Source organism: Zerene cesonia, chromosome 14 (genome assembly GCF_012273895.1).
Source record: "Zerene cesonia ecotype Mississippi chromosome 14, Zerene_cesonia_1.1, whole genome shotgun sequence".
Classification (NCBI taxonomy): Eukaryota; Metazoa; Arthropoda; class Insecta; order Lepidoptera; family Pieridae; genus Zerene; species Zerene cesonia.
In genome coordinates this window covers 4,352,359-4,367,724 of record NC_052115.1, presented here as the reverse complement: position 1 = coordinate 4,367,724, position 15,366 = coordinate 4,352,359, and the positions used below count along the sequence as shown (strand labels likewise).

The 15,366-nt window shown below is 32.7% G+C and overlaps 1 protein-coding gene across 1 annotated transcript; it reads left to right on the top strand.

Moving 5' to 3' along the window:
• Positions 1 to 6,105: 6,105 nt before the first annotated feature.
• LOC119831755 (proton-coupled folate transporter-like) lies at positions 6,106 to 13,779 on the top strand. Its single transcript, XM_038355241.1, has 5 exons — positions 6,106 to 7,144; positions 7,221 to 7,322; positions 7,524 to 7,745; positions 10,410 to 10,566; positions 13,602 to 13,779. The coding sequence occupies exons 1-5, from the start codon at positions 6,184 to 6,186 to the stop codon at positions 13,699 to 13,701; spliced, it is 1,542 nt and encodes a 513-aa protein (XP_038211169.1). The 5' UTR covers positions 6,106 to 6,183; the 3' UTR covers positions 13,702 to 13,779.
• Positions 13,780 to 15,366: the final 1,587 nt, after the last annotated feature.

Sequence of the window (15,366 nt, the reverse complement as noted above, 5' to 3'; positions counted from 1 at the left end):
TGGGCTAATAGAATTTTGGTCGGGAGAGAAAGGAAATTTTGTAGACGTCGCAAAGACGCCACAGTTGCATACATTTTTATTTTATTTTAATTAATGCTAAATGTCAAGTATCATTGTTATGACTGGGGCTTCATAAACTATACGCGGTAACTATTTAGTAATCTGTGACTGTGCTAACATTCTATTTTGTACATATTATTCAAAAAAAAAAAAACATACAGCTCTTGTGGGCGTTGAATTGATCGAAAATCTTTGTTATATTTTTGGTATTACTTATGTGTAACTATTTTAATCAAAATCTGCCTATTATCGCTATAAACAACGTTATGTTTGTTTGTATGTATTGATAGCAGATCTCAAAAAAGATACGTTACTTTTATTTCGAAGAATAGTTTGTTCACAAAATTTGTTAAATACGGAATTTTAATGTTGGAGTATTTGACGTAGGCGGTTATGGTGCGTAATTCGGTATCCGCATGAGCAACTTTGTTTCACTGTTTGATTTATGATACCTTTATAACTTATATTGAATATGATTAATAAACTTCCTTATAATCATGTAAATAAAGTCGTTTGTAATTAATATTCTTTGATACAGCTCATCTAATTGATATTCACACTGCGCTTTTAAATTTTAATAAAATACTAGTAGGTCCAATCTTGTCCGCGGTCAACCTCCTTGTGTGCTGAATTTTTGTATACCTACGCATTTAAGATGTGAAATACGTCTTTCAATAATTAAAAATTTTGTTTGTCATGAAATAATCTAGAAAAATGTCTGCTGCATTTGTGTAAAATTAATCGTTTTTGTAGTGGAGAGCTATAAATCAAATTTTTTGTATAGTAAAAAAGATTGTTCTGTAGATCCAAACATTGCCACAAATAACAGGAGAATGCGAGGAGGGGATAATTTGTCTCACTTATAACAAAGATTTCGATGTTTTTGAGTGAAATATCGATATGAGTAACTTTTCGAATAAAAAAATCGTTTTTTAACCTCTAAAACATATCTAATATATAAAATTCTCGTGTCACAGTTTTCGTTGCCATACTCCTCCGAAACGGCTTGACCGATTCTTAAGAAATTTTGTGTGCGTATCGGGTATGTTTGAGAATCGGCTAACATCTATTTTTCATACCTCTAAATGATCAGAGTAAGGCAGAACAGCGTTTGCCGGGTGCAGCTAGTAAAGTATAAAATTCTATTGGCATAAAGTTCGTTCCTATGCTCCTCCGAAACGGCAGAACTGCCTATCGGGTAGTTCTCAAAAACGGCCAACATCTATTTTTCATACCCCTAAAATAATAAGAGTATGGCAGAACAGCGTTTGCCGCATTCGATATGGTAGCATTAAGTACTCGTATTTGGATTGCATATGTGAGCGTTTTTGTATGTTTCCTCACAATTTTATATAGCTGTATTTACTTTTTAGTTAAATATTTTAGCTAGTATTTTTATTTAAAGTAATAAAAATTTGCTAGATCTTTTAAAGGCAAAACAAGTTAGAGTAAAGTTCAATTAACCACTCGAAACGTGTTATCCATTTACTTGAGTTATTTTAATTAGTTTTATTAGCTTTAAGACCAAAAAATACTAACGTGAATATTATGCATTTATAAGGTTCATAACAAGATAAAACTTATTTGAAATGTATTTTCATACATATATTGCGTATTGATATTCAAAAAAGTGGTTCAAAAGTTTGCGAAATTCCGTTTTAAATCTAGGTTGATAGTATTCACGCTTAGCAACCAATCGCAAGAATAATAATATAAAGGTATAACAATATTAAACCTCAATCGTGTTAAATACTATATTTAACACGATTGAGGTTTAACCCAGAACTTTCAAAGCATTTTAAAAGGTTACACTTTTTATGGATTTGTTTACTTTTATCCATTTCTTCGTATAAATAAAAAAACACTGTTTTAATTTTTGATCGGTTTTGTTTTTTAATTAATGCAGTTATGTCTGGAAACAATCAGCGCAACATTTTAAAGATCTTGCGAAAAACTAAAAAAACTTAACACGATGCTCATGGGATTACCAACGCCTTCTTATTTACTTGAGCAATTATGTAGTAATGTAAATTTAGAAACTTAGTACCTTGATAATTATAAGTTAAAAATCATGGACATATATTGAAATTTTAAATATTGCATCATTGAAACACATCTGTCCCAAATAATTTAAATTTAAATGAACATCCTTCCTGAGGCTGCGTTCCATGAGTGAAAGGCTAAATCCTAAATTTGACTGTTTTTTTTTTTGTTTATTTGCTCAATAACTTTGTGAAGTATTTTCGCGTTTGATAGGAAAGGTCTTTTGATCCCATTTGCCGTGTGGTACCCCTTTCTTCCAGGGTTGTTGATAATCATCTTCGTACGAAATAATTATTTATATCACTGTATTATCATATCTATCTTACTAAACCGATACAATGCATGCTGTTAATCCTACTTGAATGTATTTATGGCAATGTGATAGCCGATTACAGTTTGGTAACAGGTAATTAATTATATCGGAATCATTAGGTATTGCTTCACAATACTAATACGTATTAGTCGGTACACTGAGCCCAGCATTTAAAATAAACTTCACTAAATAGGTGTGGTATATATTATTCTTTTTGTAAAAGCATATTCATTGAAAATAAATTTCCTAGCCCGAGTCTTTTCTCATTGCATTGAGTTTTTAAGCAACTTCATAAGGGAGGTTCTATGTTTCACTGCTTGTTTACCAATTTCTCCCTCTCTTCTTTTTTTCACACGAATATTTTATTATTAACTTCCATTGATTCTAAGATTACAGAGTAGACCTTACTAAATAATGTCCAAATTACCCACATGTTCCTTGAATGGTCTCTATCAAAAGCGATCATATAACTTTAATGAAAATCATGCGGGTGCGTAACGTGGAGGCAAAGAAAAATTAAAGAGTCTTTTATAATTATGGAAATACTAGCTGCGCCCCACGGTTTCACCCGCGTAAATTCGTATCCCGTAGGAGTATCGGGATAAAAAGTTGCCTATATGTTATTCCAGTTGTCCAGCTGTCTACCTACCAAATTTCATTGCAATCGGTTCAGTTTTTCGTGAAAGAGCAACAAACACATACACATCCTTACAATCTGTCGAATTTAATTTAATAGTAAAATATTAAATATGTAATAACTTATTTTTAATATAGGATAAACGAGCGAGCTTTCAACCAAAATGTTTAATAGTAAATATTATTCCCATAAATGGGTTTATGGAACTGGGAGAATATGGGCAAAGGGACATCCTTTCATGATGACGTCTGAAAATTTAATAAGTGTGTCACTTCCTTATGCAAGTATGTGTTAATATTTAAATGTTTCGCCTCGTTAATAAAGCGGGAGCTTTTGCCTTGAGTATTGGGCCAGCTAGCACCAGGGAAGTATTATACCCCCACAGAAAACTGGCGCGTAATAATGCAGGCTATTGGGTTTCGTACGGTGAGTGAGGGGGCCGGAGGCCTTAGTTCCTTATCCCTTACCCCTTAAAGACGCCTCCTTGGTACAGTGGTAAACGCGTGAGCGTAGAACCGAGGGGTCCTGAGTTCGATTCCCGGTGGTGACAATAAAAAAAAATGTCTCGGTCTGGCAGGACACAGAAGGCTGATCACCTACTTGTCCATAAAGAAAATCGATCAGTGAAACAGATGTATATCATCAGCCCCATACTCCATGAGGGGACACGGGACTTCACTTTTTACCCCTTAAAGCGGATAGCGCATTCGTAGAGGAACTACTCTGCGAATGTTCATGGGCGATGGTAATCGCCAGCTCAGTTACCCGCTTAGACATAAAAAAATAACGAAATCTAACAAAAACCAGAACGCCCTGAAACTCCATGTCCGGCCTCACCTTAAGTAAGTTAGGTATAGTTTAAAAGTTCGTATAAATTATAGGAATGTTGTTTACATTGATATTCTAACGCATTAACACTCACATAAATTACTTCATTAAAGTACGTTTCTGACGGAAAATTTAATATGAATAATGTATTTTAATAGCAGGTTTTCACAGGATATTTACAATGCACGGAGGAAATCAATTCAAACACAAAATTAGTATAATCATATTAAATCTTATCGAGTATTGTTTGTATTTTTTAAATCTTTCACTTAGGATTTTAATCAATCTTACATAAAATTGTTGAATTTAAAGGTACAACTATTTATATCTACTTAATATTATAGATATAGTAACTCTGCATATTTGTGTGTCTCTTCTTCACGGTTAAGCCACTGAACCAATTTTTTATTAATTAAATTTTGGATTAAATTTTGTCCTAACATAGCTTGAAACCTGGAAGGGACACAGGTTAATTTTTAACACACAGCAATCATGAGCGGGTACAGTACAAGTAAAACCTATAACCTTTTCCTTAGACTACGCGGACGAAGCCACGAAAGGAAAACTAGTTTTATTTTTATAATTTTAGAAATAATATTTTTTAATATAGGAGCTGTGCCCCGCGGTTTCACCCGCGTAAGTCTGTATCCTGTAGAAATATCGGGATAAAAAGTTGCCCATATGTTATTCTAGGTCTCCAGCTGTCTATGCTAAAAATTTCTTTTCAATTGGTTCAGTAGTTTTTGCGTGAAAGAGCAACAAACGCACACACATCCTTACAAACTTTTGCGTTAATAATATTATTAGTAGGATTTAATTTTAGAAATAAATAAAGTATCAGCCCTATTGATACAAAATAACGTTACACCACTATCAGATTTCAATACATTATTGAATTGTGCCAATTAACAATGACGCTCCAATATTATATTCAGTGAATACATGTTCAGAACAGAAAAGCGTGTATTCTGTAATTATAATCGGCAATACATTTCTATCATTATTAAATAAAGTTACAATTGCAATTCTTTTATCTTTTCTCAATTAAACTTTACCTACTCTTGAATCTATTAGAAGTTAAGAAAGAAGGTAACAGTGGATTATGGTAGACTTAGTGGATTTAAATAGGGAGCCAGTAAAAATGGCCTGCATAACTTTGACACTACATGAGAAGCGTAAAAATAATAGTGTATTTACTTATTACTGTTTGCTAGTGTGATGCAGTGAATATAAAACGCCTGGTGATCAAATATAGGCAAACCTGTATATTCTGTACAAAGTCATCTAAATTTTGTTTAAATTAGAACGCATACGAAATACACAATATAAAGGCGTGCGGAGGTATTCTTCTGAATAATGATACACTATTTTTTCGCCCACGGCCTCGCACGCGTAATCAAAGGAAAAAAATAGACAGTCCAGAGTTGATCTCGCATAGTGTCTGTTCCGATGAGATTTTATGGATCGAAACTATCCTATGTCCTTTCTCAAGTCTCTAGCTATAAATCTATATACTTTATCAGGTCTGTAACTATCTGTGTTCAATTCAATAGTAGTAGTGTGTTCAATAGGTTAAGCGTGAAGAAGAGACAAACAGACAAACAGTGTTACTTCTGCAATGTTAATATTATAGTGAGGATTTTCTATTATGCAAATTGCAACACACTGAAGGCGTTGAGGGCAATTCCTATCAGACCTACACATAAATTGAATGAAAATACATTTCCCGGTTAATTAATTGTCCCGATTAATTTACAGTGTACATTATTAATATATACTATCGCTGCATAATTGACTATTTTAAATAACCATAGACTTCCGTATATTGAGAACTGTGGTAATCATAACTATTTTGTTGTTGTGGAATTAGTTTTGACGGTAAAAGTAAAATAATATTGATTGTTTAAGGAACCCTCAAACATATCTCTGTACATGTACCGGCACAAAGCAGTTCTACTAAATTCTTCCAAGTATGTGTTAGCCGACGAGTACAATATGGAGGTCTTCCAGGGAAAAGTGAACGGGTACCGTCTGGGGAAGAAATTTAACATCAACAATAAAAATAAATATTTAAAAAATATGTTTCATTTTGTATCGGTGTTTTTTCTAATATTTTTTATTAACACTACAGTATCATCAAAGATGGTACCCGATTAATATGACCGCAACTATAATTAGACAAGAACGAGTTTATCCGGGCTTCAAAGTCATTGATGATGTCAGTTGTAGTGCGTGTTTACAAATATACGGACTTTTGTCCAAACCGAAAATGTATTAAATAAGTTGAAACTTAAAAGTTAACATGGAAAAAGTAAGTGAACTTGAACTCGATGGTAAAACAAGTGAGAGAAATAGAAATGGCGAAGCATCTTCACCTCCCGTTTCATTGGTGGAAAGATTGAAAATTATATGCAACCCCGTAAATATTTTTAACTTTTTTACCGTCGAACCTTTTCTACTATGCTACATTTTACCCAGTGTAATATCAGCTTTGGCGGTTCAAAAATTAAATATGGTTAAAGCCTGCCGCGTGGATCTCAATTATTCAGAAAGTATTTGCGAAGATGCCGTTGCTGGTGAATTTAACGATAACATAACAATAGCTGCATTGGATGGAGCACAAAAATTGGTTGCAGACATGTCAGCCTGGCAGGAACCCCTGCAAAGTGGATTACCAGCTATTATTATTTTATTCGTTGGAGCGTGGAGCGACAAAACAGGAAACAGAAAGACATTGATGCTTGTACCCATTGTCGGAGAAATAATTTCAGCGATTGGTCTCATATTGGCTACATATTACTTTTTAGAATGGCCCTTGTGGATTACTGGTTTAATAGAATCTTTACCTTCAGCAGTGTTTGGTGGAAGGTCTATCGCATTAATGGGATCTTACAGTTATATAGCAGATGTGACTACAGTGGAGTCTCGAACATTTAGGGTTGGAATTGTAGCTGTTATTGTTACATTAGGAATTCCTTTTGGATCTTCCATAAGTGGAGTTTTAACAGAAGCAGTTGGCTATTACGGCATATTTGGAATCGGTTTAGGATTGTATACCATTGGATTTATACACACATTTTTCCGAATTAAAGATGTCAAGCAAGAGCCCTTAAAAGGGTCTTTCGTTGAAATAATTGCGCAGTTCTTTAATCCAAAAAATGCATGGGACACATTTTCACTGATCCTCTTATCACGTGGCAAAAAGCTTGCCAGTGTCTTACTAGTTGTATGGGCACATATAATCGTTATGGGCCCGGTATTTGGTAAGTATCTATTTCTAATTTCTACGGATAAGATTTTGTATATTTATGTAATCACTTTCACTCATTTTTATTACAGGCGAAGGGCCGGTATTATTTTTATACGTGCTGAAAAAGTTTAACATGGACATCGTTGACTTTAGCTTATTCTCCACCTACTCTGTTCTTATGGGATTAGCAGGTTAGTTATAACCTTGTGTGAGTTTATTGCAGTGGACTAGGTCAAAATAAAATTTGCATTAAAAGTTGAATTGCAATTCAACTTCAGTTATCTCAATCGTATATAAGTGCGCCACAAAAATCATCACAAAAATAATAAATGAAGGCAAAACATCGATAAACTTTAATCATTGTATTTAAATGTCTCATGTTTACATTTAAGGTACAACAATAGCTGTGACAATCTTCAGTAAGCTTTTAAAAATGCACGACGCTCTCATTGGCGTTATAGCTACCAGTTGCAAAATTGTATCCAGCATTGTGTATGGACTTGCCCCAAACAGGAATTGGTTCTTTTCTGGCCCTGTATTTGACTTCTTCGGAAACTCTGGAACAACTGTCGTGAGATCGTTGGGCACGAAGATTGTGGAACCGGATGAAGTGGGTATGAACTGACTCCTAACATTTGTATGGTAGTTGATATTTATTATTTTACATTAGATGTTAAGTAGTCACCTAGATTTCGTCGAAATTTCATAATATAGGTAAAATGCAGTAGGTAATAGTAATTATTAAAGTTTCACACAATGAAATTTAAATTTAATTGGTAATATATATATATATACTTTTTTTTAATCTGTTCCTTTTTCGCAATGCAATTTTCGAATCGTCAAATAGTCAAATAAAATTTTATATATGTATTGATTAAAGCGGATTTACCTATATAATAAATAGCCTAACGTTTAAAGAATTATAATAAATAAGCTAACTTTTAAAACGTCTACAAAAAAATGAATTATTTTAAAAGTTACCAAAGTTTGAGGTCACGACTAACCGGTCCAGTGCACACGTAGTCGTAAAGAATGTTATATCATTATCAAAACACAAAACGAACTAAAAAATATTGTTATTTTGTTTGACAATCCTAAAAGCAAGTTATTTTTTGTATTATAACATGTATAATTTACAATGTTATGCAATATATTACATATATACATAGTGACCCAAATAATAAACAATCTATTTGACTGTCTCTATGTTTTATCAAATAAAACGGTAATTAGTTTTTTTTGCATCATCTATCTGCTAGTGAAAGCCCTCTTATAACCAGTAAATCATTTCAGTGACTAGGCTAGCATAGCTAACTTTATTCATTCACGTATATAGATTGGGTAGAAAGTGTTTTTAAATTAGCCACACCTAAATAAAGGATGATGTCATGATCAGACTCCACATTTTTCGTCAGATGATTGTTCAATTACGTTTCACAAAAAAAAATTTAGTTCCGCTTAAGTAGCCAAGACCTCTCGTTATAGTATTGCGGTCTTTTTTTTTTTTTTTTTATGTCACAGTCGGCAATGGAGCTGGTGGGACGCCTGATGGTAAGCGCTACCACCGCCCATGAACATTTGTAGAGGCGTAAAGTCGATTACAAACCTTAAGCCTCTACAAATGGATTGCCGACTTTAAATTGGGAAGGGATTAAGAAAGGATTGGCGAGAGGAATAAAGGAAAGGACTGGGAAGGGGAAGGAAAAGGATATGGGCCTCCGGCTCCCCCACTCACCGAACGAAACACAGCAGAATGCTATTTCACGCCGGTCTTCTGTGGGGGTGTGGTACTTCCCCGGTGCGAGCTGGCCCAATTCGTGCCGAAGCGTGCTCGACTACCACATTCAGACTCATTCAGGTCTACCACCAGAATAAGGTCTGTGTTATCTATATCTACGTTCTCCGTGGTGCAGTGCACCAGGGCCCCGGGGCTCAGGGGGCCCTCTAACCTCAGCTTTGAAAGAGGGGAGGAAGGCGGAAAGAGGAGAGGAGGGCCCGATTCTTTCCCTATGCACCAGGGCCCTTGTCCTTCTAGCTACGCCACTGACGTTCTCCTATGGAAATAAAAAAAAAAACTTTGAACTGCCATGTCTCATTCCTCTGCAGTACCATTACAGTATGATAAAGAATGTCTTAAATGAACTGAATTTTTTTAAATCAGAAGTCTCAGCTTTCTAAATATGGTTTATCGTCAGTAATGAGCCCTTTGTAAACAAATGTTATTTTATAGATTTTAAATCTTCTTATATGAATATGCTTTGTTTTTCTGAACCAAACACATTTAATAATTGATATATTTATTGAATACTGCTTATTATTTATTTATAATTTGTCTGGTTCAGCATTTAATGTTTCTTCTGACTTATAAAGGTTGACGTATATAAATAAAGAAAGGAAAGAATATGAGTACGTATATCAGTTTGTACATTATTCAATCAATTCAACGATTTGGTAATTTTTAAAATTCATTTTCATGTTTAAATCTAATGTTGGACGGTGGTTTTCGGCATTAATAGGCATAGTCTTCCAAACTACCACTGCCACAATACTTGCCTACACTACACTATATCATCACGGTGAATTCCAATATTCTATTAATGATTTGTTTTATCATGTAAAAGATTATTATCATTTGTAATGTCTTAGTCTAGTAAATAATTCGTATCCATGCGTTGTATGTGCGTGATTTTAACCATTAGCACTATGGAGTCACGTTTCATGATTGCCTTCGTGTTATGTGGGTAATGTACACATGTTTATAAACTAGCTTTCCGCTCGCGGCTCTGCCCGCTTAGACAAAGGAAAAGTAGATAGTTGTTGCGTAATTTTCGAGATAAAAACTGTCTCTGTTCTAAATTTCATCCAGATCAGTGCAGTAGTTTAGGTATTAAGTCAGAGAGAGACTAATATTAAGATCAAATTCCATTAGCTGCCTAAAAATGTACAACACTCTAATAATTTAGTTTTAAAGAATAACTTCATACATTGTCACATATAATTTCTATACTCAAGAACTCACTTGGACGACAATACATTATGTACAAATTTGGAAATTATCCAAAATAGAAATCAAGCTGGTTGGAGCCGAGGCGAGCAGTTTTAATGCATTAATAGTAGTCCAGAAAAGATTGAAAAACTAAGAAAAATAAGGGGAAAATGTGTTAAAAAATGGCGTTGCGAAGTTCGCCGGAACAGCTAGTTACGAATAAAAATGACAAATAACCAATATCAATGTTCAATATGTATGTACTACGTTTTAACTGTAATTTTTCTTGTAGGAAAGATGTGTTCCTTAATCGGCTTTGTGGAAGCCGTGGTACCTGTAATCTATACGCCTATTTATAGTAAAGTGTACTCACATACACTTGACACGTTTTCTGGGGCGTTTTACCTCCTCGGTGGTATGATGACGGTGCCAGCTGTGTTCATTTTCATGTAAGTATATTTGAATACTAAAATGCAAAATAATAAGATTGTATATCATACAACTATAAACTTGTCCGATTAGTAATTTAACTCCGTATTATATTCCTAGTTTAAATGTGTAATAGCAGATGATGCTAATTGGACAAAAAAATTAACTAAGACTTTATTGATTGTTTGTTTGCTGTCACAATATCTTAGAGATTTTACCATTAAAAACGGTAAAATGGAAAATGGTAAACACTCCAGTATTGTGCAATATAATTTACTAGCGGTCCGCCCCGGCTTTCCCGTGGTAGATATATAGCCTATAGCCTTCCTCAATAAATAGGCTATCTAACACTGAAAGAGTTTTTCAAATCGGACCAGCAGTTTCTGAGATTAACGCGTTCAAACAATCAAACAAACTCTTCAGCTTTATAATATTAGTATAGATTTAAGAAATAATATTGCATTGATACTTTTAGCTCCCTTGAATTTTGATCATTAAAGAATGAAATTTTTGCATTATTACAAAGTTTTAGCGATACTACATTGAATTAAATTAATAAAACAATTATAAATCAATTCAACATTAACTTTTTATTTAAATAATTAAAAATAACACGATAGCAATACAATCAATATTTAATATTTCCACCCGTCCAATATAAAGGTCTAGGCCATTTTTTCGAACGTGATACGTGACTCAGAACACTTTGGAATTATAGTTGATTATTATTTGTATACGTTGTGTGTCTGCTTGTCGAGAGCACAATAATGGCGGTATATAATCATTAATTTTTTATTAACTTCTTGAAGTTTCTTTAAAAAAGTAACTACGTACAATCAACAAAACGATTTGATGATAATATCCGCGTATGATAAACGTAATCGTTTAAATTTTAAGTAATAGGATGTAAAAATATTATAATATAATATGAGACTTGAAAATTTAATAGACATAAAGAACGTTATAAAAATAGTTGGGACATGCTTTTTAACTTAATTATCAACCTTTTACTATGAAGGGATATGAAGTATTCTTTGATTTTATAATATTCTTTAAGGTAGTTTGATTTTCAACAACAAAAACGTAATTTTTAAACTTAAAAATGTAGGACTCATTTAATTGCATGTTAATATAATTGCTAATTTTACCAGAAGTTGTGTAAATTACTTAGCCACCTGAGTAACTCGCCCCGGGATTTAAATACGGTTCACTTACAATTTATCATTATTAATTTATATATCAAACCTCGTTCAATTTAATTCATCTTGCACGCTTTTAGAATAAAATAAGCGCTGTCGCATTGAGGAACATAGCTAGTTCTCCTTTTTTCTCCTATCATAGCCTACATTGAAACCTTATGTAGACGCTTCCTGTACGTTCGTTATACAAGCGAATACAACATTTCAGTCACATGTTAAAGAGTCCTGGAGTGTTATCATGAGATCTAAGAGCAGCAATTGCAGCGTACTATTTAAATTTATGAAGTCTATCCTATATCTTAGGTGAACAGTTCCACGTGTCAAGAAAAATGTAAAAATAAAGTGAAGTGATAATTTTTAATTCACTATTAAATGGCTATTCATAATTTTATAAAGTCTTATTTTCTATTCATTGTCTCGAATTGACTGTATATACTAAAATTATAACGGTAATTACATTAATAAGCGGTGGAAAATTTTTCAAATATTCATTAGAATAGAAATAACGTTTTGTTTTATTGCATGACCGATGACTAATTTTTATATAAACAAGGACAATCAACAATTGTTAATTTTCGCTGTTATTATGTTTTATTTTTATGGCTGTTACTTAATCACAAAGGCTTATATATTTAGCTATATTTGGTTGACAACATAATATAAATAGTTAAAGGTTTTCTCTAAATGAACGCATAGATTTGAATTAAAGATATAATTTAAAACTGATAATGCATAACATTGATTGCAGTACATTCATTTATTGATTATAAATTTCAAAGAGCTGCAAAATAATTGCGGTATAATTTCAACTAGCTTTTTAGATAGTAAGTCAATGAAATAAGAACACACGTACAAAAAAATCTACATTTAATAACCTAATATATAAAAAACATGTAGGCAAATAGATGCATATAATAGCTTCAAGATTTGACGAGAAATGAAAATACATAAACAAGATACTAAAAATTAAAAAATGTACTATATTATTATAACCTGTGAGTATTATATTTCGTAAATCTGTCCAAATGTTATAGGAACATTAATTATATAGGTATCATTGAGAAATTTATGAAGATCACAAAGATATCTTATACAGAATATAAAGGTTTCATTTTCAGTATACTCGTAAACGTTATTTTATATTACACAAAAAAAGCTGGGTAAAAAGCCTAATCTAATGCTAATCCAATTATAATCTATATCTGTACCAAATTAATAATACAGATACGATAAGCTGTTTACGCGAAATAGTAACAAACATCCATCCATCCATCCATTCATACTTACAAACTTGCGCATTTTAATGCTAGTAATCCTACTAGTATTATCATATATAGTATAACTAGCTGTGACCCGCGGTTGAAACCGCGTAAGTCCGTATCCCGTGGGAATATCGGTATAAAAAGTGCCTATGTGTTATTTTAGTTGTCCAGCTATCTACGAAGCAAAATAGTATTATTATTCACCAATAGATGTCAGGAAAAAAAACACGAATAAAACACGAATATGACATTTTCTAAAAAAGATTCCTAGCTAGATCGATTTATCGCCCCCGAAACCCCCTATATACTAAATTTCATGAAAATCGTTGGAGCCGATTCCGAGATTCCAATTATATACATATATATATATATATATATATATATATATATATATATATATATATATATATATATATATATATATATATATATAGCTCGTTTCAAGGTATAAGATATATTCGTACAGTAATAATAAGGCTCAAAAAATTAATGTTTATCAAGTGTTATATACTTTCTCTAATCACTTTACATTATATCCTACATTTATTTGTTTAGCTATAATTATGATTATATTAAAAAATGTCTTCATTGCAGGTTTCTTTATATAATGCACAGACGGTCGCTGAAAGATGTCGTGAAGAATCCAGATCTGAAGGAAATGCACGCTCATGAAAACAGTGTCACTGTTTTATGAAAATTATGCATACAAATAATAATCCATATCAATTATTTAACAATTTGCTTCATAATAAACGAAAGTGTCATTGACACACTTCTCTCTTTTTCTATACATGAAAATATTGGTTTGCGTATACGATATAGCAAACTACTCGGTATAAGTGAAAATACTTTAATTATGAACAAGCTTTTTTAATATAATCTGTAGATTGATTAAGAACGAATAATTAAAAATTAAGTACAATTTTCAATATAAGTAATACTTACTTTTGAATTGAACATAAAAAATTAACAATCTACTAAATTTATTAAAATAAGTGACATTATATGTTTGAATATGTAATTAAAGAGACTGAAAATAATAGATACTCTGTACTCACCACACCTATTCCTTTTCTGATATTTAAATTAAATATTTTTTCCATATATTCCCTGGGCTTACTGTTCATATTCATCAAATAATTCATACATTCATATTCAGTGATTGTTTAGAAGCTCTCGTATACATTTGAAACTTACGTGCTAAAAGTAAAAGGATCCCGAGTTTGAGCTCCGATGAAAATAAGTAAGTATTTCTCAAATTATTAATGGTAGGTAAGAATACGGTGGGGGAGTTTTAGATGGTTTACTAGGGGTTCAATCCATTTTGAACACGCTTTATAAAAACAACACGTCGAACTGACCTTATCAGCAAAACTACTCTTGTCCAGCCTCGTACAATGTGTTCGCACGATATTGATCGTCAGAAATAGAGATAATGAAGATGCATTGTAAGCCAGGGAACAAACAGAAAAATTGATGACAACATACAGCTGGAATACAGCAACATTTCTGCAATCACGACCGCTCTGTCAAGAGTGATCGGATCATAAGAGATTATAAAAACTATTTACAGTGGAATATAGAATCTTCTTAATTATGCAACTGGTTTTAAGTAAGTGTTTTCTAAAAAAGGCACCAACTTCCCTGAAGAGAGGACAAAAGGGAGGGAGGGGAGGAGAAGCCATGCAAAATTGTGAAGTGGAACCAAATTATAACGTTTGTAAAGGAACTTCGTCAACCTATCAAAAGTTGTATCTGTTTCAAAAAAAAAAGTATATACGAACTTTTAATGCAACAGAAACAAACCCTTTACCTCAAATTAAATTATCTATCTTAAAAATTATATAAGAGCACCTAAATAATTCATAACGAAACACAGACTTTCACAATACCTGCCATACCTGTACCTGTATTATCCATTTTTATTAGATAACCTTGTGCCACAGGCCTAAGTCATAGAGTGAAACCAATATATACATGTATTAAAGTTAAAAAATAAATAAATCCCATCTCCTATGTATGTATGTATGGCTATTGATATTTCTTTTTTTTTGAGTGTGCGAGTCGACGATGTTTAGGCTAGAATTGGGTCAGCTCGCACCGGGGAAGTACCACACCTTCACATAAGACCGGTGTGAAATAGTAGCATGCTGCCGTGCTTCATACGGTGAATGGTCTATTCCTTTATTCCCGTGGTCAATTCTTTCCTCATCCTTCATCCCTTAAAACTATTATTGTGATTGGAATAAATAATTTTTTCTTCGTCATATTTCAAAGCGCCGTCGTCAAAATGAACGCAAGCTTATAAAGAAATACGATTATTGCAATTGATAGTTTGACAATTAAATTACAATAATTC